This window comes from Eulemur rufifrons, chromosome 6 (genome assembly GCF_041146395.1).
Source record: "Eulemur rufifrons isolate Redbay chromosome 6, OSU_ERuf_1, whole genome shotgun sequence".
Classification (NCBI taxonomy): domain Eukaryota; kingdom Metazoa; phylum Chordata; class Mammalia; order Primates; family Lemuridae; genus Eulemur; species Eulemur rufifrons.
Window position 1 is genome coordinate 8,937,298 of NC_090988.1, and position 22,764 is coordinate 8,960,061.

The window sequence follows — 22,764 nt, forward strand, 5'->3', positions numbered from 1 at the left end:
TTTCAGGATCAGATCTTTGCCCTACAATTTGCAGGAATAAAAGCTAACTCAAAAGTCTTTGGCTCTGAGGAATGTACATTCCCCAAGAGATTATCAGACAGTTTGTGGAATCTAAACTGCATCTCCATATTTACGTACTCGCATATAACATAAAGGGCACTACCACAAGCTTAAGTCAGCCCATGTTACTGTGTCCTGGATAACTTGGTTTTTAATTTTAAAAAGTGGTTTATGCAGTGCTACACTTTATTTACTTTGGTAAGCAAGCACACTGGGAACTTGATCCCTCCCCAGAGCTGTAGCACCCTCTCCACTGCACCTACCCTGCCCCTACCAAGAGGCATGGGATGAGGTCCTAGTGTCCACCTGTCCCTGTGACTGCTGCCCAGGGGCTGCATGTTTGCTCCTGAAACCACAGCTAGCTAAGCCATATGCTTTTGCAGGGTACTTGGGTTCTCTTCCATTGAGTTCTGTGCTTTAAAGAGCAGGATAGTTGGTATTAGTGCCACAGGTGCCTACTGCCTCTTCTCAAGTTATCTGAAACACGCTGCAGTTTGGGCATCAGGGATGCTACAGCCACCTAGATTTGGGTGTATCTCTTCCTTCAAATGTCCTCATTTTCCAACCTCCAACATAATATCCAAGCAGGAAAGTTTATTTCTTCTTCTTCTGGCTTTGTTTACTCTCCTTGCTCCCTTAAAAGACCTATATACATAACTGCCTTGGACTCCAAAGACTTCTGCCAAATTATAAGTACACTCTCTCTGGCCTGCGGGGAGGAAAAAAAAAACCAGAGTAAATTCAACCTCATAACCCCTCCTTCTAAGCCAAAGTTGGAAGAGTTCTGACCTGAGCCAGGCTTATAAATCTCCCTTGATTGTTGATGGTGTGGAGAACGTGGAGGAGGGGAGCTACAGAGAAGTTAGATGCCCAAAAAAGGCATTGTTAAGTCAAAGGGAAGTCTTGCACGCATGCGTGCCTAACCTCGTGTGTCAGCTTCTGTGCTGGGAACATCCAATTATGTAACAAGGAACTCTCCTTATTTGGAGTGAGAGACACAGGGAGGGGAAGGAGAGTGGGGGTAGCAGTCTAAGCCAAAGAGTGAATCCAGCTTGTGCAAACTCTGCTCATGTCCGAAAACAGAAGAAACTTGACAATAGCCCTGCGTGCATCAGAATCAGGTTTAGGGAACTGGACAAGTACTCAGAGCTAGACTGGGTTGGAGGGAAAGAGGAGAGATGTACTGTGCTCCATTGATGGTAGAAGGTGGTGGGCAGGAAGATCCAGCCAAGGTAAGGGGTGAGATTATTATGGAGTCCTGATGTAGAGTGAAGGAATGAGAAGAAGCTGGACCAGCTCCCTGCCTGGACGCCTAGAGTAACGCCACGATAAAAATAGGAGCCAGGCCAGCAGTAGAGTGCGCGAATGCCACGTCCGTGGCTCTGCCCTCCCCGTGGCCCTGAAGATGGCATCAGATCCTGTGTCAAAAGGGCAGCAGACGCATTCCTGGCATCTACGTCAGGATTTCTTAGTTAGAGAGTGGGGGGGCGGGGGCAGGGGGGGATGTTGGGGGCACATGGGAATGGACTTGCCTGGAAGAAAGTGTAGGGAAAAAACGAGAAGGTTCTGTGATCTGGAGGCAGCAGAGATTGAAAAGTATGTAAAGTCAGGAAGTATACAGAGAGTAAGAAAAAAATAATTTACAGGTTTAAGGAGTCCAACAAGCAGTGGACCTTGATTAAGTGGCAAGCTCTGAAACTTATACCAGGTCTTGGAATCATTTCCTTAGAAAAGATGTCTCTCTACAAACCGTCTCCCAGAAAAGGTCAGGAGAAGGTTTGTGGCAGTGTCTAGGAGCACTGGAGAAGGCTGTGCTACCAGGTGGGATGTCTCTCACCTAAGGACAGTTGGGAGTGGCTGCCCTTGCCTCCACTATTCTCTTAGGTCACTCCAGAGTCACAGGTGTTCTCAGAGTGGAACTGTACTTTAAGGGCTGTTTCTTTTGATAGGCATGTCTGAGCCCCTAAGGTGGATAAGGGACTTTGTGACATTGGTTATTTATAAAGGGAAACTCCAGGCCTGCCACCAAAGGCCACAAGTAATTACAATAGGAAAAGAACTGACATTTATTAAATATTAGCTATAGCAGGTAAGCAGCTGTGTACTTTATATACTAATGTGCAGCTCTGTGTTATTTATTTCCATTTTATAAGTGAAGAAAATTATATTCAGAGTAAATAAGCTTCCACAAATCAGAACTAGTAAGTACCACCCCTAAGATTCCACTTAAGTTATCCTGGCCACAGAGCCCATGCACTTAATGCTGCCGTGCACTGCCTGCCCCTGCTAGCTTTCTCACAAAGCAGGGGCCCCTAGGATTGGCTTTACTTGAAAGTCGCTGTGCCTTACTCCCATCTAATCTCTCTTGCTTTGCATCTGACTTTCCATCAGGGACACATGATCTGATGGTAGCATCTAAATTTGTTTCTGCCTGCATATTCTGATGTTATCCCTAAAGCACTCCTGGGCTAGACATTACATAGTCTCTCTTAGGTATCTCCATGCTGCATCCTGTTCTCAATCAGGAAAAGATTATTAGAGTTAAGGTTCAGGGTTTCCTAGGAAACAAAAATTATAGTTTTTTCCTTTCTGCACAACTTTTTATTCTTTCAGTTCAGCTCTGGTGCCTTACTATATCTGATACCACATTTCTTCCTATGCACTTCTCTAGAAAAATACATACTTTTTGCAAGAGCCCCAGATACAAAATAAACTCAAGTTAAGTCTTCCAATTTGTCTGTCAGATTATTCCTGGCCCTCTGGTCATTACTCAGGCTGTTTGTAGAGGTACTGAAATTGTTTTTCCCAGTGATGGCTTTACTCTGGTTGTGTTGTGTCTCCTGAGGGGGAAGGAGCGCTGCTTGCTCCATGCCTCTCCATTAGACTGTGCCAAAGAGAAGTTCTTGACTTCAGAGTCTGGGCCAGAATGGGCCCCAGCAGTTTCTCCTGTCATGAGTGGTCTGCCCATCATATTTCTTGGGTGTCACTTATTCTACAGCCATCTTAGGATAAAGACATCATGGCTTTTCTGTCATGTGCTGACAGTCTCTACTGGAATGTGTCTTCGAGGTTGTAGCAGGTGGATGGTAGCTGGCAGCCTTGTGCCTGTGCTTTGTGTTTGTACTTTGGTATGTGGTACATGCTCTTAAATTTTCATACACTCAAACAGAGGTACAGAATTTGTCATTGTAAAAGTTAAGAAAAAAACAGAACATCATGAGTTACTTCAGCCTCAGAGCCTTTTTCTACAAGTCAAGTTGTTGATATCTGTTGCCCATCTATAACAACAAATAGGAACCCAAGTATGACATTTTGATGACAGCTTCAGACAGTATGTAAGCATCTTGAGAGCAAGGACTGTGTCTTATTCGCCATTATACCTTGAACACCTAGGCCCATACGTAGAAGGCACCTGATAAATTTGTGTCCAGTAAATGAATGTATAAGATCACACACCATTCCACTTGGATCAGTCCCTCTGCTTATCACTAGTGAGAGTCTTAGGGGTTCGTCACCTGTGCTGGGGGAAAAGGAGCACAAATGGAGACTGACTCGCCCATTCCTCCCTCTCAGGACTTCCCCAGCGCTTTAATTGAGGAACTCCAATTCCCAGAGCCATGGTTGGGCCTAAGCAAAAAGGCCATCTCCCATTCTAGTGGCCCTCCTTTCCAGAAGAGTGCAGTGTCCTTGGCCAACCTGGGCCTCCCACCATGAAGCCCCACCAAGCTTGCCCTCTCTGGAAGCATCTCCTGCTGTTGTGACTTCCCAACCAATTTCTTTCCTCATGGGAAAGAACATGGGCTTTGACGTCAGATCCGAATTCAAATCCTGCTTTGAGGCTTACTATCTATGTGACTTAGAACAAGTCACTTAACCTCCCTTTGCCTCAGTTACTCTCCAAATGGGAATAACAGCCTAACTCATGAAGTTGTTTGGGAGACAAGAGATAATTTGGAAGTAAAATGTTAGACAGGCTTTATAGAAGAAGGTCTATGTTTAGAGCTAGATCTTGTAAGATAGGTATCATTTAGACTAGTTTAGGCTAAAGAATATTCCCGGCATTGAAACATTTTTAAAAGAGAAGGAGGAACATTATTTCTACTTTCAAATAAAAAGTAATCTTTAGACATATTTTGAATATTGTTAGCCAGCATCTTTCTGAGAGTGTCTGTGTGTGTTGCTTTTGTTGTTAGCCTACCAAGCTATTGCTGCACAGGAAGTTAGTACAGAAATTCTCCCTCTGGGCACCAGAGGGTGCTGCAGGTTAAACAATCCCCACTTACTTTCTTGGCGACAGAACCGTGTATTTGGCAGTAAGTCCTCTGCCTTGGTTGTGATACAGTAGTATTGAGGCCAGTCGCTGGCTTGCCCCATGATTCAGAGGCCACTTCCCTGCGCACTCCAGTGACTTCTAGACAAGCCCGGTTTCTTTCATTTTTCACCCTCCTTCCCTCTGTTCTGATGGGTCTTCAGCATATGCTTGTTTCTCTGGGCAGTGTGTACTGCCAGAAGTTGCCCCTTCAAGTGGATTCCACCTGTTAAGAATTCAGGGCTGGAGCTGGTACATTGAGAACAAAGTGAACCAGAGTCTGTGGTGCTGATGAGACCAGCTGGACAGCTGGGTTACCCTCTATGAGCTAGTTGGTCCTACACTGAGGGCCTTTTTGGATCCCAAAGTCCTAGATACTGTACATCTCACGAAGGTAGAGATTGTCAGTGCTGATTGCCCTGGTGTTAAGAATCTCATTAACCTGTTACATAATCGAGGGTATTTCCTATTGCTTTTAGCCATGAATGGAGATCGTTTAGCTCTCTCTCATTAACTTGGTTTTGGAGAAGCAACCACATGTCAGTTTTGATTTTTACCTGTCCTTAGAGGCTGCTCCCAGTGTCCTGTAGAAGAGTAGACCTATTTGGCACTGGAGCAGGAAGGGAGTAGAGGTGAATTGGTGGGAAATATGCTTTAGTCTAGCTCTCCTGTAATGCTGGCACTGCAGGATGTCTTGGGGGAAATTTGGCCTTCCCAGGAGGGAGACTTACTGTATGAATGTGCACCAAGGGAAGTCCCTCATGTTTTCTTTTTTCTTTTTTTTTTTCCAGTTTTATGTATTACTTCTCTATGTTTTCTAACCACAGTTGATGTCCCTAAGTTGCTACTATGTTGGCATTCTGCAGTTGCCACTGCTTTGTCCTTATATCCTTAGGATCAGGATAGTAGCCTTCTCCTTGCAAGGTTTTAAAATTTAGCCTGGAGACAGAAACCTAGAAACAAAAACCCTTGGTAACTCACGTACGCCAAGGTGATTTTATTAATCATAATCACATTTCCTTCCCCTCTACACCTCTCCCAGTGTTCTTCCTCTCTCTTTAACTTGGACAACTGCTTCTCATACTCATCCTTTATTCTCCTCCAGGCTAGTCTTTTTTAGTCTCCTGTAGTCATTTTCACAGCACAATTTGAAGTCCTACCGTGTGTACTTATTTAAATGCAGTCCCCAATAATTCTCCTCCAAATCGTGGCTGAGCACACTCTAAATCTGTTATTTATAATATTTGTAGAAGTTGGGAAGTCGGCCCCTTCTGAGTAGAGAGCACATAATTACTTATCACTTCTCCCTCCTCCAACCCTTCGCTTCCCATCCTGCTCTCCTGTGAGGGTTCTGTGCCCAGGGCAGAGCCGGGAGGTCTCCCTGTGAGGTAAAGTCACTGTGAACAATAGGGGCTCTGGTTGTCAAGACAACCACTAAATTACTGCCTTCTCCCCTCCTTTGTGTCTTGCTTTTCTTCCTGGTGCCCCAGCACTAAGAGTTTTGCCCCCTCTCCCTGCCCTTTCCCCTCTACCAGACTCAATTTTCTTCTGAATGGGTGGCCGCTTTAATTACCTTTCCCTTCTCCACCCCACCTCCCTGCCCTCACCCTTGGTGCTGAGAAAGGCAGGGTCAGGATAACTACCTGGGGACTGAGAATGAGCCAGGCTTGCTGTTCACACGGGGCTGAGGAAAGGAGGAGACAGAGACATTTTGGATCCTGTAGTCTCTGCAGTGAAAATTTCATTATTTAGTTCATAAAGGTCTAGTTTTAGGAAGGATCTTAAATATCATTTTCATATTACCTGTAACCCCATGGGGCCCCTTCCCAATCTTCTTAACCACTCAGCACCAAGTGGTTCTGTCCCAATATTTACTGCCCTGAACTTGCCAGGAGAGTGAGTTTATTAACAGTGGGAAGACCAAAGCATGAAATGCAAAGCTCCTTGCCATCCGTTAGTTCCCTGGATCTGGTAGAATTTTTTAAGAGAATCTGAAGGAGTCTTTTTCTCTGTCACATGCACAAACATACAAGCACTTTCAAAAATGCTTTTATTTTTCTCATTTGATCTTGATGATAACATTGTGAAGAAGCCAAGACAAGAATTAGCCCATTTTATACAGAAGGAAGCCAGAACTCAGAAAGTTTGTTCAACTTTTTAAGGGGTGAAGCCAGGCTCAAACCTATCTGTGGCTTTTCAGTGTTCTTTCTAAAGTGTGTCAGCCCTGATTTTGTCAAAGCTGGATTACAGTGCATTGATGACAGCATGGTGAGGGGCTGAAAAAAGTTGATGTGAAAATCTTCAGAGGCACACAGATTTTTGTAATAAACTTTCAGATTGAAATCCTAAGGGTGTCACAACACTCAAATCTAGAACAAATTTCTAGAGATCTCCCTTTGCGATCAGGTTTATTTATCCCAGCAATACAGAATCACCAAGTGTGATTGTCATTGTGTATTTGATAGAAAGGTAGACTGACCTTTGCTTTTGGTCTTTTCTTCTCCCCCATTCTACTATCTTCTTTTCTTCTTACTAGTTTCAAATAACGGGTTGGAATCAATTTGATCCCCCTCTATCCATCAGAGGCACTTCCCCAAACACAAGTCTGTTTCTCCTCCAGGATTTATAGTGTGAGATATGAAGCACAGCTGACCTGCCCCCTTCCCTTCCAGAGGAATGCATAACCAGATGGGAATCGCCCATTTCATGGATTATTCCTGGGGAATTCTTAATTCCAGGTCAGCTGAGTTACTACCCAGCATACTCCTTACAACATCAGCCCTACAGCTGGTGTATTGGCCCACAGTTTAATTTTATTATTAGGAAAGTAAATCTGCCAAATGTTTATATAAATACAAATGAAATGCCAAATACTAAGGATTTCTCTATTGTCCACTGTTTTTTAATCTATCATTGTCCTGCTTCATAAGCATGAATAAGAGCCCACTATTTTTTGCTGCTTTAAGTATTGGGATGCATGCCTTCTGCAAAGCTTATTTTGAGCCGTGTGTCATGCTCTAGGACCATTGTTTCTCCCATACACAGCATTAATTTGCTTACTAACCAATATATATTGATTGCCTGTTCTATGCCAGACACTATGTTAAATGATCAAAATACCAAAAAAAGACCCCAAATCCCTACCATAGGGAGTTTAATATCCAGTTGAGGCACAAACATATAAATAGTTCTAGCATAAAATTAGGGCTTTGAAAAGAATTCTATATGTGATTCAAAGAATGGACTAAGTAATCAATTATGCGGGGCCCCAGGAGGCTTACCCAGAAGGTGACATAAGAGATGGGATTTAAAGAATGAGGGGAGTTGACAGCAGACAGTGATGGGTAGAGCAGTCGAGGCAGAGCAGTAAAACAATACAGCGTCTTTGTGGCACTCAAAGAAGTTGAATATGATTAGGAATATATGAAGTGCAAGAAGAGTGGCTAAAGATAACACTGAAGAGTTTAATGGGAGCCAACTCATACAGAGTCCTGCGAGTCATTCAAAGAACATAGTATTTGTCCCCATTTTGGTAGGAAGCAAATTTACAAAACATAAACAGGTGATGACATGATCAAATTTGCAATTTAGAAAAATCACTAAATAGTTCTGGGGAAGATTCATTTGAAGAAAGCAAAGTTGGAACCAGAGAGATAAATTAGGAAGGAGTCACACTGATAGAGGTGAGAGGTGATGAAGAGCTCAACTAAGAGTGTTGCTATAGAGATGGTAAAGAGTGGGAGATTCATGAGATATTGAGGAGATAGGATCAATTGGATTTAGTAACTGTTTATATGATCATGTGGTGTTGGATGGGGGTCAGGGAAGAGGAAAAATAAAGAATTACTTATATAGCTTTCTACCTTGGGGATCGAGAAGCATTAACTAATAGGATGGTGTAGTATCTCTCTGAAGAATATATCTGAGTTGTGATTAAAATTCTGTTGCTTACTAAGTCGATAGATTGTTATCTACTTTGATTTGTGTAAAAATAAATGATACCTGAAGAAGCATGGACTATTTCTCTAATACTTTTAAGATTGTTTTTCTATAGAAAACTTAAGGCCAAGATTATATTTTCATCTTTTCTTCTATCTGTAAGTTCCATCTTTGGAAGAAAAAGGAAAATATGGAATGAATAGCTAACTGTGTAGCTGATACCAAGGGAAGGTTTTTAAATTTTCTCTGCCATGACATAGGGTAACTCACATGGTTAACTCACTGCTGAATACAGAGCACAACTCAGAATAGTATAAGAATGTGTTTGGCAGAAGACCCATCAACCCAGTGAAGAGGAAGAAGTTGAAAAAAATTTCAGATAAAATTAAAGCTGGATATTGTGGAAAACAGTTGACAAAGAAAGGAAAGCAGAGGTGGATGAGAGGTACTGGAATTCAGAGCATGAGATAAGAACTAATACTCTTTTATATGCTATAGTAACAGATGAACTTAAAATTTTAACACCAGAAGGTATCACTGACAGTTCTGCAATAGGATTGATTCATTCAGGAAATATTCGATGGTTTATTGTATGAATGGCACTATTATGGTAATAAAGGAGATATTAAAATGAATTACATAAAATCCCTGCCCTCAAAACCTTACAATGTTATTGTTTTGGTATTCATAAGAAGCTCAACCAGTGTTCTGAGTAAATGAATAAACAAATTAAAAACACTTTTCCAATGAGGAAGAAAAAGAATCAGCAACAAATGGGACGAGGGTAGTTGAGTGAGCTCAGATTCCAGATGAACATATATTAAAAATAGAAAAGAGGGGCACAGCGCGTGGTAATGTAACTAATAAAAGTAGGGTCCAGTAAACAAACTCAGAAGGAGCTGAAGTCACGGATAAATATTAGGGGGATAGACTTAAAAAAAACACATGTTAAAAACAAGAACAAAGAAAATATAGGTACATTGTAATATATGCTGTAGTATTAACTGGTTACATGGAGAAAGCATTTATTCTTTCACTCAGTACAAATGAATGGGTCTGCTATTTGCTAGGCTAGTTTCTATTTTCTTTGTCAAGGAAAATGGTCTAAAAGGATGAATTGAATAGATATGATTGAAGTAGAATTGAAAACTAAAATAGTAATGAAAATAGTAAGAGCATTTACCTGTAAGTTCATGTACGTGGCCTAGATGAATTATATTTCATGAAACTGAAAGAATTTATATTTAACATTAAAGACCTAATGTCATTAGGAAACATTGGCATATCTCCATATGGGTTAGAGAGGCACAAATATCTTTCCATTTAAAAAATAAAGGTTGTTTACCCTGACACTTATCTCTAGAAATTTCTGAAGCAGACTATGAAATAAGTGTTTGTGAATACTCAGGAAGGGAAATAGTGAGCCCTAGAAACTGATATGAGTCCAAGAAGGAGTATGCCCTGCCTGATTAGCATTTGGGGGTAGTTACATTGTATGTGGATTTCAACAAGCTTTTCCATAAGATCCATATGTACAAAATGGACATATGTGGCCTGGGCTATAGTATTTATAAGTGATTCTCGTGGCTAGTTGAGTGTCTATAGCCCAAGAGTATTAATTAATGTCATAAATTGGTGTCAACCTGGAGGGAAATTTCTAGTAATAGAGCATTACTTTTGATCTCATGCTGTTCAATTTTTTCATCAGTAAATTTGCAAGAAACTCTAATCTTAGAAGAATGACTAATACTCTAGGTGACAGAAATTAAGATTCAAAAAAATTTAGGGCCGGGCCCAGTGGCTCACGCCTGTAATCCTAGCACTCTGGGAGGCTGAGGCGGGCAGATTGTTTGAGCTCAGGAGTTCGAGACCAGCCTGAGCAAGAGCGAGACCCCGTCTCTACTGAAGGTAGAAAGAAATTGGCTGGACAGCTAAAAATATATAGAAAAAATTAGCTGGGCATGGTGGCACATGCCTGTAGTCCCAGCTACTCGGGAGGCTGAGGCAGGAGGATCGCTTGAGCCCAGGAGTTTGAGGTTGCTGTGAGCTAGGCTGACGCCAGGGCACTCTAGCCGGGGCAACAGAGTGAGACTCTGTCTAAAAAAAAAAAAGAAAAAATTAGAAAGGTTAGAGTGATAATCTAAAACCAATGAGATAGAATTTGGTAGAAATAAATATATAAACCAGAATTTAGATTTTCTTTTAAATTACACAAATACAGAATGGTAAGACTAGGCTTAACCGATGGGCACATGATTTTTTTTTAACATACATATGTGGATTTAAGGTTTTCATTGACTGCAAACTCAGTATGAGTCGGTACTTTGATGTGTGTGCCAAAAAGCTAACACAATCTTAGGCTGTATTAATAGAAGTATAGTGTCTAAATCAAGGAACACATTAATCTCCTATATTCTGTGCTGGTCTGGTCACATTTCAGGGCTGTTTGGTTCTGGGCACTTCATTTTAAAAGAGAATAACAAAGCAGCACATACCCAGAGGCTGGAGCCAGGATGAGGAATGGTTCATTTCTCTCCTTCATTCATCAGACATTTATTGAGTGCCTACTGGGTACCCAACTTTGAGGTTGGCAAAATCAAAGATGTATAGCTTATAGAAGAGACTTAGGGGAGAAATAATAGCTGAATTTTAAAATGCAAAGTCTCGTCTTTGGAAGAGATTTGACATAGTATCTGTTAACTCCAGAGGGTTGAACTAGGACCAATGACTAGAATTTACAAGGTGGCAGATTTGAGGTTGCCAATATTTAAGAAGCATCTCTGATGAATTAAAATTATCCTTTCCAGGAATTAAGCAACTTCCCCAAGGTCACGTTGCTAATGGGTAGCAGAATAGCATAAAAGCCCAAGTTTCTGGATTCACAGGCCAGAGCCCTTGGCTATGCCATGATATTACAGAGAGGGTTTCTGCTTTGGGAGGAGGTTGGATAAGATAACCTCTAAGTTTTCTTCTAACTCTCAAGTTCTCTGTTCTTATACACCACTTGCTGTGAAATGTTTCTTTTTGGTTCTCAGTGTTTTCAAGCATAGAACTGGTGAGATTGGAAAAGATAACCACTAAGGTTCAACAGATAATTTCTTGACATCCCTTCCTTGATTAAAAATCCTTCAATTCTTGATGCATATTAACTGTATATCTATAACTTCTACGTTACTAATCAAAAAGAAAAACTGTTTTGTGGCTAGATATAAAAGTATGGAGTTCAGATTCTTACACTGTGTTGTTTAGACAGTGTTAAGTCTTCCCTTGAAGCACATGTTTCAAAGGTGTGGATCCATGGTTTGAAACATGAAAGCAAAAATCAAGGAAGAAATTGTGTGGACCCTGAGCCATTTTAGATTTCACAATAGTCATTGGGAAAAAGAAACCAGAGTTTCTTGCCCTGGAAGTTCATTTCCTCCTCATTCTTGTCCAACACATGGCAGGAAAGGATGGTGACCTAGATACACAGTCACAGGGCAGCAATGTTGAACTTTCTCAGACACAGCTGAGTAACTTGGGTCTGGCTAGTTATAGGACTGAGAAGCCTAGAGCTGAGGGCTGACAAGGGGGAACCATCTACAAACACAAGAAGGGGCTGTGGCAGGAAGACAGAGGCCTGGGAAAGAAATCAGAGGGAAAAGAAGTGTTACTTTTATCTGGTGTGAAATTGGCAAAAACAACTTGTTTAATGGGGAATGCCCTGAATCCACAATATTGCCCCCAAGACCTCCTTTCTCTCCCACCCTATAGATTGAGCTACTGATTGGATGAGCTAGTACTCGTAGTAATGTGCCAGGACCAGCCCTACAGAACACAGTGTCCATGGCTTATGCCATTGCAAACGTTTTACAGGGTGCTTGGGTGGGTGGAGGTGGGGAACATTTCCAAGAAGCTAAAAATGTGGCTTGGGCTTTTCCCCCTCTCTTGGAACTCCTAATTCTTTATACTATGTCACTGTTTTTCAAACTTTTTAAAAAAATTGATTCTATGGTAAGAAATACATTTTACCTTGCAGCCACTATGAACACATGCACACGCACAGGCACACAAACATGCATGAGTGCACGCACACAAAAACATGTCTGATATATACATACATACATATGAAACAACAGTGTCTCAAAACATGAGATGCACTTTCATATATTCTATTCTAATCTATTTCTATTTAGATTTCTTTAAATGTTGTCACAAACAGCAAAACAGATTGTTTGGCTTCCAATAATGTCCAGCCCACAATTTGAAAAATACTGTGGTACGACTGCCAGATTTAAAATAACTGTGAAAGTAGCCTGATAACGTTATATCCAAAAGACCCTGTATCTAAAGCAGTGATTCTCAACTGGAGCCGTTGTTTCCTCAGGGGACATGTTGCAATGTCTGGACACATTTTTGATTGTCACAACTAGCATCTAGCTTGGGGGAAGGAGGGACAGGGATGCTACTGAACATTTTACAATGCACAAGACAGTCCCCTATGACAAAGATTTAGCAGTCTGAAAACATCAGTAGTACCAAAGTTGGAAACCCTGCTCTAGGGATAATAAAATGAGTCAATACTTCCAATTTCTGGGAGGTCTGTTTAGAATGATGGAAGCTTTAACTTGATCTTCCTCCTCTCTCTCTTTTCCTTTGAACTGTGTTTGGTACCTTAAGATGATGTTGGACCATAATCGCCCTTGGATTGTCTGCAGAGGTACAGCCCAGTGGCCGCAAAGGCCTAAGTAATGGGCCTATTGTTTTCTTTCCTTAGACTGCACCAGGCATTTTTATTTAGGGTGTTGTAATCGCTATTATGAATATTTTCTATTTTATGACTGCAACATCCTCCTCTCTCTCTCTTCCTCATTAAGCCATATCATTTCAGGACCCTTCCTCATCCAGCCATGGCAGCTGTCGCAGAAAAGAAGTGAAGAGGATTTGGCTAATTGGACTAGACATGGTCTTTAAAACCTTCTCTGCTTTCTCATGAGATTTGATTCTGCTATTTTGATGGGAAATGACCTTCTACTAACCTTGAAGTGCCATCTTAAGCCCTAGTATTAAACCGTCTCCTTTTTAGCCATTGCTTCATTCCTCTATCTGTAGCTATTTCAGACCAGGTTCTCTTGAGCATGGAGTAGACGTGCAGGCCCAGTGTAGTGGCAAGCAGTGACCTCCACATCCTCCCTCCTTCCTTGCCCAGCATGGGAGAAGCTCTTGAATGTTTCAGTGCCGCAATGTCGTCGTCGTTTTGCCATGTTATTAGCTATTTATGGGCCCCGTAGTAAGTCTCTGAATCATTCAGAGATGGCTTGACAGAACAGATCTAGTTTGGGTTTTTTTTTTTCTTCTTTTATTTGGGATTAAGGCAGGATGGTAGAAAGAGGTGTCTCTAAATCAAACTGGAATAGTGATGGAAAATAAAACCATTGCTATTTGAGGCTATTCTCTACTCTATTTATTTTAGCATATTTACTTCATGCATCCTGTGTTACATAAACAATAGCATTTGTATTTAGTAAATGATTTATTATAAGTAATTTATAATGAATAGTGGGAAGAACATATGTGTGTATATTCACCTTGAAACCTCAGATTTCTGTTAGCCTAATAGTAAGTGGTACCAGCAGATTCCAGAAACCGATGCTGGAAAAGCTCCTATATATGTTGGACTTCAGACATGTAAATTCTATTCCTTTTGCTTACAGACAGCTATAGGAATACATATCTCTTTTTAACCTTCCCAACCTATGTTAAGAATAGAAAGATGCCATGTGGAATAGAGAGGTGAAGGGAGTTAATGAGGAGGCTTTGAGGGCTCGGTGTCTCTTTTGACACCCCTGTACCTAATCTCTTTGTCTTCCGTGCTCTAGCTCAGCTTCCAAATAAACTGAGCAAGACTGAGGGAGGTAATAAAGTTAGATAAAGAAATGGTGGTGTGTACTGAGCTCCACTTTAGCGAAGGATAATAGAATAAAAGGAAGGGGAAGGGGAGAGAAGAGATCATTGGATGAAGAAACCCCCACTGTCTTCGCTGTTATCAGCAACCTGTTGACATTTGGCTCCAGTGGGTATCAAGCTAGGTAAATTATACCAAATCCCTGAATCTGGCGATTTACAACTTAAGAAAGGCATCGTGTGTGATGATAAAGCATGTCTTGGAAATTGAATTACAGCTTACAAATTTTAAAGATTATATTGTGTGAGGGGCAGTGGCAGTAGTGGAGGTGATTTTCTTGGTTTGGGCTTTGTCATTTTTTCCTTCCAGACTGGAATGTTCATCATTCATGATGAGATACTGCACCTCAGAAGTTTCTGTGAAAACAAAAATTTGTCGCATTTGATCTACACAGGCGGAGCCCAAAGGTCTAGGAGAAAGGCTGTGTTGGCTGAGGGCTGGGAAGAAGCTGGGCAAGAGGGGAATCCTGAAGAGCAAGCGAGTGTTCAGACCACGTGTGGCTCAGGCCTGTGGTTTGTGTCCTTCACCTTCAGGGTGCGGGGGAGAGTCAGGGAAGCTGGTGCTCTGCAGCACCCAGCACATAGAAGCCACTTTCTCAACTGGTCCCTCTTTGTCAATCTGGATGGAGTTTGTTTTATTTCTCCCAGTTTGTCCAAGTCTTGTTCTTACATTCCTGGGACTGACTTCCAGGGCCTTCTGTGCACCAGCTCTGTGCCTCAGGCTTACAGTGCTTGCCAGTGTCTCCATCTCCTCTGCAGTTGCTGTTTACTTGGTGGGTTCAGTTCTCTTTGTTGGTTAGCTCTGCTTGTTAGCTCCCACAAATTTTATTCACAGACTCATCATCAGGTGCTTATTTTTACTTTTTCATACTTTGACTTTCTTCCCACCATTCCTGCTTAAAGTTTGATAAGCCATAGACTAATAGATTTGTATAAATTTATAAATTCTTATTTTGCCACATGCTGAAATTTATTTTGCACCCAGCACATGTGCATGAGATGCTAAATCACCGTGGAAGAGAACAAGGAGGACATCCTTGGCCTAATGCATTGTGAGGTCCTGTCCCCATCGGGTGAATTAATGTTAATGCAGAACAATCAAACTCCTGCCATGTAAGACATGCCTGAAAGATGTCTGAGGTACCCAGATTTGCTGGTGTGTAAGTGCCCAGTCTCAAAGGGATTGTGTGGATGCTGAGATAGCTTTGAAGAGTTTGAGCCACAGTCATTATTGGCGCCAGAGGACAGAAATAAGGGCAAACTGGCTTATTACGTGAGTGTGTGAATAAGCACCTGAGCTAGAACTAATTCTAGTGGACTGTGTCTTGTTCTCGGCTCCTTAGAGGACTTAAATATTTTAGTTTGCAAGACCTTGCCCTTCTCTCTCAAATCACTTCAGTGAGACCCTCACATACGTCATTCACCTCAGCATAAGGCACAGAAGTGTATGTGACTTGAGGTGAAGAAGGGAGACCTTGAGTTACTTGATCCCCTGCAGAAAAGCTGACCAGGTCATTGCAGCCACCTCCCTCTGGTGACCCTCTTATATAAACAAGAACAGGAATTCTTGCTACTGGATCCCTTTCATCAGGCGTCTTAGGCTTGCTGAATGAAAAGCCCTATAAAAAGGAGATGCAGCCCTAATAATAACAAATACGATCGTGAAGGCTATTTTGGGCAAGAGCAGCTTTGTGCCGCTCTTGATCTCCATCGATGTCTGCCATTCTTGCCCTGCTATTCCTTTCAGACTTCCTATTCTTAGAACCATTTGTGAGCCCTGGGCTTGGGGGATTGCAGCCCCCAAGGCTGGAATGCCCAGCTTGAGTGGAATGCAGACTGTCTGGCAGAGTGGAGGTTAAATAAAGTTTGCCTTGGCAACCCCCTCTGCTCTTGGATGGGCGACAAGTGACTCGGGTATAGGAGCAATGGCATGAGCCGCCATGTGGTGCAGCACCAAACAGAGTCCTCTGTGCATGAGTGGAAGTGGTTCATTGTCCATCCATGACCAACAGTCATGCCAGTCTTAAATGAGGCATGTACTGAGGAGGCCTCAACAGTCTTGAACCTCCGCTAGTGACCTTATTGCTCTGAGAAAAATGCAGAGACAAAGAAAGAATAATATGAAACACTTGCCAGGTTTCAACTGAACTCCAGATGTGGTATGTCTTCCTCCTCCGAGTAATTGAGTCATTTTTGAAAGTAAAGCAAGGGGCAAAATTTTCATTGTAATAAGAATAATTGCCAATCAACAAACATTTCTTGAACACCAGGGCACTATGGAAAGTTTTTTAAAAATATAAGCCACAGAACTCCTACAGCATGTATAGTTTAGTTGAAGAAATAAAGCTATAAACACATGATAAAACAATTCATACTCCGCAGTAAAATATTAGCTCCAAACCTGTGCTGTAGATCTACATGCCAAAGGAGTTCTAAGGAGAAGGAGAGCACTTGGCTGTCACTGGGGTGGTCAAGAAGGATTTTGAGGAGGAGATGGGGTTTACACAGGCCTTGCCAGGAGGGCAGACTTCAGCTCCTGGAGAGAAGAGGGCCTTGTCAGTGAGAGGACTGTTAGGAGCAAAGGGCAGGTGTAGGAAATCTTCAAGACAGATCACAGGGACTTAAAGACCAACTGGACGTGGCTGGGGTGGGGAGGGGGCGGGATTTGTGTCAAAATGACAATCACTTAACTATGAAGCTGGCGTGTACATGCTACTCACAAGGTTATAATGCTTCCTATTGTAGGAGAGCCGTGATGGGGTGCACCCTCACCCAGAGACCAAGGCCCTTTTGGTATTCTGTTTTGTAAAACCCCTAGCATAATGCGTGGCTCATACTCAGTAAATGACACTATCATTATTGTTGTTCCTCTCAAATTCTTGGTTCCCAAGTCGTTGAATTGGCTGTTTCCGTTGTGAGAGTTGGTGCTGACTTTGCTTTGCCATGTTATGATTGCTTACTTGATTCATGGTGTCTAAGTCCATTTGGGCTGCTACAAAATACCATAGACTGGGTGGATTATAAAGAACAGAAATATATTTCTCACAGTTTTGAAGGCTGGGAAGTCCAAGATCAAGGCACCAGCAGATTCGGTGTCTGGTGAGGGCCTGCTTCCTGGTGCATAGACAGCTGTTTTTCCCATGTCCTCATGTAGCAAAAGGGGCAAGGAATCTCTCTGGGTTCTCGTTTATAAGGGCACTCATCCCATTCATGAGGACTCCACCCCCATGCCCTAATCACCTCCCAAAGGCCCTGCCTCCTCATACCATCACCTTGAGGGTTAGCATTTCAGCATATGAATGGGGGGGACAGGAACATTCAGTCCCTTGCCTTGCTACACCCTTTCTTTCAGGTTTGTCTGAGCTTTTGTCTCTCTTCTACCACAGGTGGCTAGAGGTGCAGGTGGCTAATCTAACAAGTCCACAGCGTTGGGTGCAGTACCTCCGGCTTCTTCGGGAGTCCATCTGGCCTGGTGGAGTTTTGCCTAAGCTTCCTCGGCCTGTAAGGACTCAGGAGCAGAAAGTGGCTACTGAGAAACAGGCTTTGCAGAGCCTGGTGGGAGTCCTGCCAGGTAATTGGACCGGTGGGATCAATTATACTCATAGCTGTTCCCCTTTCACCCTGCTTTGCCGCCGTTACCACACGCCCCTTCCCGTTTTTAAAAGGGCACTGAGTGAGGCTAAATGCAAAACCCATTGACACACCGGTTCTCAGGCTACTAGGACAATGATCAGGGCAGCAATTTTCTTATCCCTCACTGAGGTGATGCTGAGAAAATGGGAAGGATCGCTGTGGCTGTACCTAAATACCAGGTGAGAATCCACAGATATCTGGGTTCCTAACTTCTGGGAAGGCCTGGGGAAACCGTGCCTACTGGGGCAGGTCTCAGAGCTGTTCCCACCAGGCGAGGACTTTGGGTGCTCTGCCAACTGATGGCATTTGGGACCAGGGAAGAAAATGACAGGTCCTACCGAAACTCAGACTTGGTAAATTGCAGCCATTGAATATGAGGCTTGGTCCTTAGCAGTAAGTGAAAACAAAGCCTGAGAAGGTTCTTTTACCTTTCGCTCTGTGTTGTTTTTGGAGGGCAGGGAAGGTAGCTTGTTGCCTGTGGCTGTGGTAACCAGGGAATAGCAGTGAACTCAGTTCTGGACCGTTAGTTTTATTTACCCTTATTAACCCTCTCTTTGCCAGCCTGAGCTGTTACATCAGAAGTAGTACCTGCACTTTAGTGGCAGGTTACAAAATGACTTTTTGAGGATCATTCTTATTTAAACACCTAACTTAAAAAACATATTTTTCTTAGCCTTTCCTTGTTTTATGAGGATTTTCGTCTGGCTATGTGGTTTAGGGGTATGCCAGGCATAGCCAGTCTGTGTAAAAACGACAGAGATCCTGGGAAGAGAATCTTCTTAGAGTCTAAGGCTTCAATGGTAACATGAAAATCCCATCTGTTTTTTCCTTATCAGACTTTGTAGTAGAAATCCTTGGGGTGAACAGATGTCAGCTGAGCTGGGGCCTAGTCCTGGAGTCACTACAGCAGCCCCTCATCAACAGGTAGGCTGAGAAACATGTCCTCAGCATCAGCATAGCCACAGCTGTCTCTGCTCTCAGAGGTATCTAAGGTTTCTAAGTGAAAAGCCTGCATTCGGGAAGATGGGAGGGTAGTTTTAATGGCTCTGGGCCCCTGATTGCAAAGTGTGACGTCCAAATCTACACACACTAAGTAAAATCCATCCTGTCAGGCTTCAGAGCAGGTTATCATGTGGTAGTAAGGTACTCTTGGATCAGCCACCATTTGCGTTTGGAAGAACTCTATGCAGGCCCCCACATGATCTGCTGAAAATGCCCTTTTAGGCTGTAGGCTTGTTCCGTGCTCTTCAGCGTCCGCCAGCCCAGTGAGAACATGCCCTGCCCTGTGTATTATATGCTGTATGATGATTTTCAACATAGGGTTATGGCCTCATAGCAAAGCTATGATTAGTGTTAGGATCAGGAGTTGTCTTCGCTTAACGACAAGGCACAGTATACAAGATAGTGAGATTGGAATTTGATAAAGGGACCAGGCTTGTAGAATAATCCAGAAGGGGTAGATTCCATTTCTTGGGCTGGACTGCTTCTGGAAAGCATTAAGTAATCTTGCACTCTTCTTTCAAACCCTAGCCCAAAGTAGACTGTGTCTGTTAACTTCCACTCCTCAAGGTTCCTGGCTTTGCCTCATTGCCTGCAAGGCAGCCTGTAAATTTCTAGTGATTAATTATGAGAAACAGCAATAATCAGAATCTCTGAAAACTCCTAGTAACCTGACATCACAGGGATTTTTTCCTCACAGTTCTTCAAAGCAGTGCTGATGTGCTAATGTAGCTATATAAAGAGGAATGGAATTTTATAAAACCTAGTCTCAAGTACTATGCTTGCCTTTATTAGAGTCATAGCCTTTATTAGTTCAACAAACATTAATTTCATAGCAGAGACTTCATCAAGCTATTAAAGTTTAGAGTATCAGTCATGGGAGGAGAAAATAAATGTCATAAACAGGATCTTGTGTTTCCTGATTGAGCCAGACCCTCCTCTAAGTTGTTTTGTCCATTTGTTTCAGGCATTTAATTTTCTGCCTCGGGGACATCATCCTGGAATTCTTGGATCTCACTGCCTCTGTTGAGGAGTCTGCTACAACCACCTCTGCCTCAGATACCCCAGGCAACCCTAAGAGGATGGGTGTCTCCCCTTAGCTGCAGGTTACTCACACATTCTTCCAGTTCAGGAAAGGAAAGTTATTCAGCCACCCAGAGAGCAGTCAGGAAGCCTGTGCCCTCTGGAACTAGGATGTAGCTCAGAAGGCTGGGGTCAGTGGCTCAATTCTCCCTTCTGGTTCTACTCCATTTGTAGCAGGTGATGGGGGCATCTTTGTCCCAATTGCATGCTCATCCAGTTCCAAGTCCGTTTTGTGGTGTTTGGATTGTTGCTGGTGAATAGATCCTGTTTCCTTAGAAAAGGAAGCTGTGAGGTAGAGGAATGAGCGCCTTTGCTTCTCCTTTTGCCCTCCTCCCTATCATTGTTTGCCAAAAGCCTGGCCCCGTGCGCACGTGTACTTAATCCACTAACACACAAGCTCTGGATGGAATAGTAAAACTATAGCCAGATTTCCTTGGAGGAGAAAACAATCTTCTGAGCTCTCTGTTCCCACCTGGAAACTGAAAATTCATTCAAGGCCACTGCTGAAAGCCAGACCTCTGAGTCCTACCTAGTTTCCCAACAATTCCAAGAGAAGAACGAAGGAAAAGATTTCTTAAGGGATTTCTTGCCCATTGGCTATTTTCCAACACATCAGCTTATGGAGGATGTCATGAAGGCTGCTTCCCTGGGTGGCTACACTTTTCCTGTCCAGAAGACTTCAAAGCAGACTGCCAGAGCTTCTGGTAAATCCACCCCACCCTTCACACCCTTTCCTGAAAGGGAGTTGCACCACAGATTTTATTTATTAGCTTTCCTCTCAACCCCCTGCACAAGAGCAATATGAGGTTTTGAATTAGTGACCTTCCCTCTATCTTCAGCAAAACCACTTGGCAAGTTGCATATTCAGCCTGTGTTTCCAAAGAGAAGGGAAAGCACTGGCCCCATGGCTGAGAATGCCCAAAGATTAGGAAGCCGAGGTGATGAAGGGGTCTCTCTGCGCAAGTCTTAGGCAGGGAACTTTTACTCTGAACAGATAATATTAGCAAATTTGCAGGGAATAGCTTTTTATTTCCTGTTCCTTAAGGCTCTAATTAGTCTTTAAGAACAGCAGCGATGAAGGCAGAGGTGCCCTGTCAGGCCGCAGTGTCTGTTAGAAAGAAGGAACACTTAAGAGGAATTGCTAGTGGAAAAGGAGGCCGATGGAAAGTCCCAAGGGAGGTACTGCACGTTAAATGTATGTGAACAGCTGGCAAAGAGGTTTCGAGGGTGTCACTTTAGCTTCACCCTTGCCTGTTAGCACCCTGTTTCCACTGAATGTGAGACCCTCCCAAGGTGGTGTGAAGAGCAAGTGCTAGGTTTCTTAGACCCTGAAGTAGGTGACGAGCACACAATTAAAGTGGTTTGTGGAAGAAAGTTGTGAAATCTTTTTACTTTTTTCCCCTGTAGAGGTTTTTAACCATAAATTGTGTTCTGATGTACTTGGGAGGCTTAGGTGTGCTATTCTGCCAAAGGCAAGGAGGTGAATGAAATAATGTCTCATGGGCTGTTCCAGCCTTAAAAGTTGGTTATTATGATGACTTTATGGCTCCAAAGCTCTTGAAGCGTCTCCCACCCTAGACTTTCACAGGCAGAGCTCAGCACCTCAACCTTTGGTGCGTACCTGCAGGGGTCCAGCTGGACATATTAGAGCTGACCCTTTAGCTCAGTCAGTGAGGGCCAAGATGCTATTCTGGGTAGGTGGAAGTGGGCAGCCCTGTTTTCTGCCACGTTCTCTCCACATACCTTCTCCTCCCGTGTACTTAGCCACCTTTGTAGCTTTGAATCTGCTGCCAGTTCTGGCTCATGGGTGGCAGAAAATCATTAAGTTGACAACCAGACAATACCATGAAATCCCCATGGCTATAAATTCTAAGGAATCTTTTGACACTTCCAGTCCAGTGAACTTACTTGTATTTCATGTTACATAAAAGCCCCACCTCTGCTCCACCTTCCCCCAAAAGATAAGCTGTCCTCAGACCTTCCTTCTACTCAGAATGGAAATACTAGGTTCAGACAGCAAGAGGCCTTGGGAGAGAGCCACAGCTGTCCGGAAGAGATACTACCAGTTGAGACAGCGACAAAAGGCAGTGAAGAATTGGGCCTGTACTAATCCAGAACTTTTTTTTTTTTTAACATGTGATTAAATTTTATTCATTTAAGTCAGAATTTTAATATTTGAGATAAGACTAAAGCCCTTTCCCTCATCTTAGAATCACATAAAAAAGAGGAAGGGGGTGATACTGTGTTCTCTCTGTCAAATTCTAAATAGGATCCTTGCCATTGCTTATTTGAATTTAAGAAAGCTATACTCACTCATCAAAGACAACTCACATTTTTATTTTCACATTTGTGAATTAGGCTTAACAATAAAATATAAGAGGACAATATATTCCTAAATCTTTAATACAAGCTGCTCCAATTTCCAATTGGAATTTCCAGTTTATAAGGTAGTTTTTTTTTATTGTTGTGAAGAAACACATATTGTGAGATCTACCCTCTTAAAAGAAATTAAGCACATAAGCATTACAGTGTTTCTCAGCAGACCTCTACAAGCTTTCCACCTTGCTTAACTAGAGCTTTATACCCACTGAACAGCAGCTGCCCGCTTCCCCCTTGCCCCAGCCTCTAGCAGTCATCGTTCTGGTTTCTGCTTCTATGAGCTTGACTGCGTTAGATACCTCATGTAAGTGGAGTCATGCAGTGTTTGTCTTTTTATGACTGGCTTATTTCACTTAGCATAATGTCCTCCAGGTTTATCCATTTTGTGGCATGTGACAGAATTTCTTCTTTTTTAAGGC

At 42.7% G+C, this 22,764-nt stretch overlaps 1 protein-coding gene across 5 annotated transcripts in view; it reads left to right on the forward strand.

Annotated features, from left to right (window-relative positions):
• Positions 1–22,305, forward strand: part of SNX19 (sorting nexin 19) — a 40,590-nt gene extending 18,285 nt beyond the window's left edge. For 4 of the 5 annotated variants that reach the window (XM_069470716.1, XM_069470717.1, XM_069470721.1 and 1 more), the window contains 3 exons: positions 17,638–17,822; positions 18,721–18,808; positions 19,851–22,305. In XM_069470716.1, the coding sequence (XP_069326817.1) occupies positions 17,638–17,822; positions 18,721–18,808; positions 19,851–19,983 (406 nt within the window). In that variant the 3' untranslated portion in view covers positions 19,984–22,305. The remainder of the gene's footprint in view (positions 1–17,637; positions 17,823–18,720; positions 18,809–19,850) is intronic. The other variant, XM_069470718.1, reaches the window with a different exon arrangement.
• Positions 22,306–22,764: the final 459 nt, after the last annotated feature.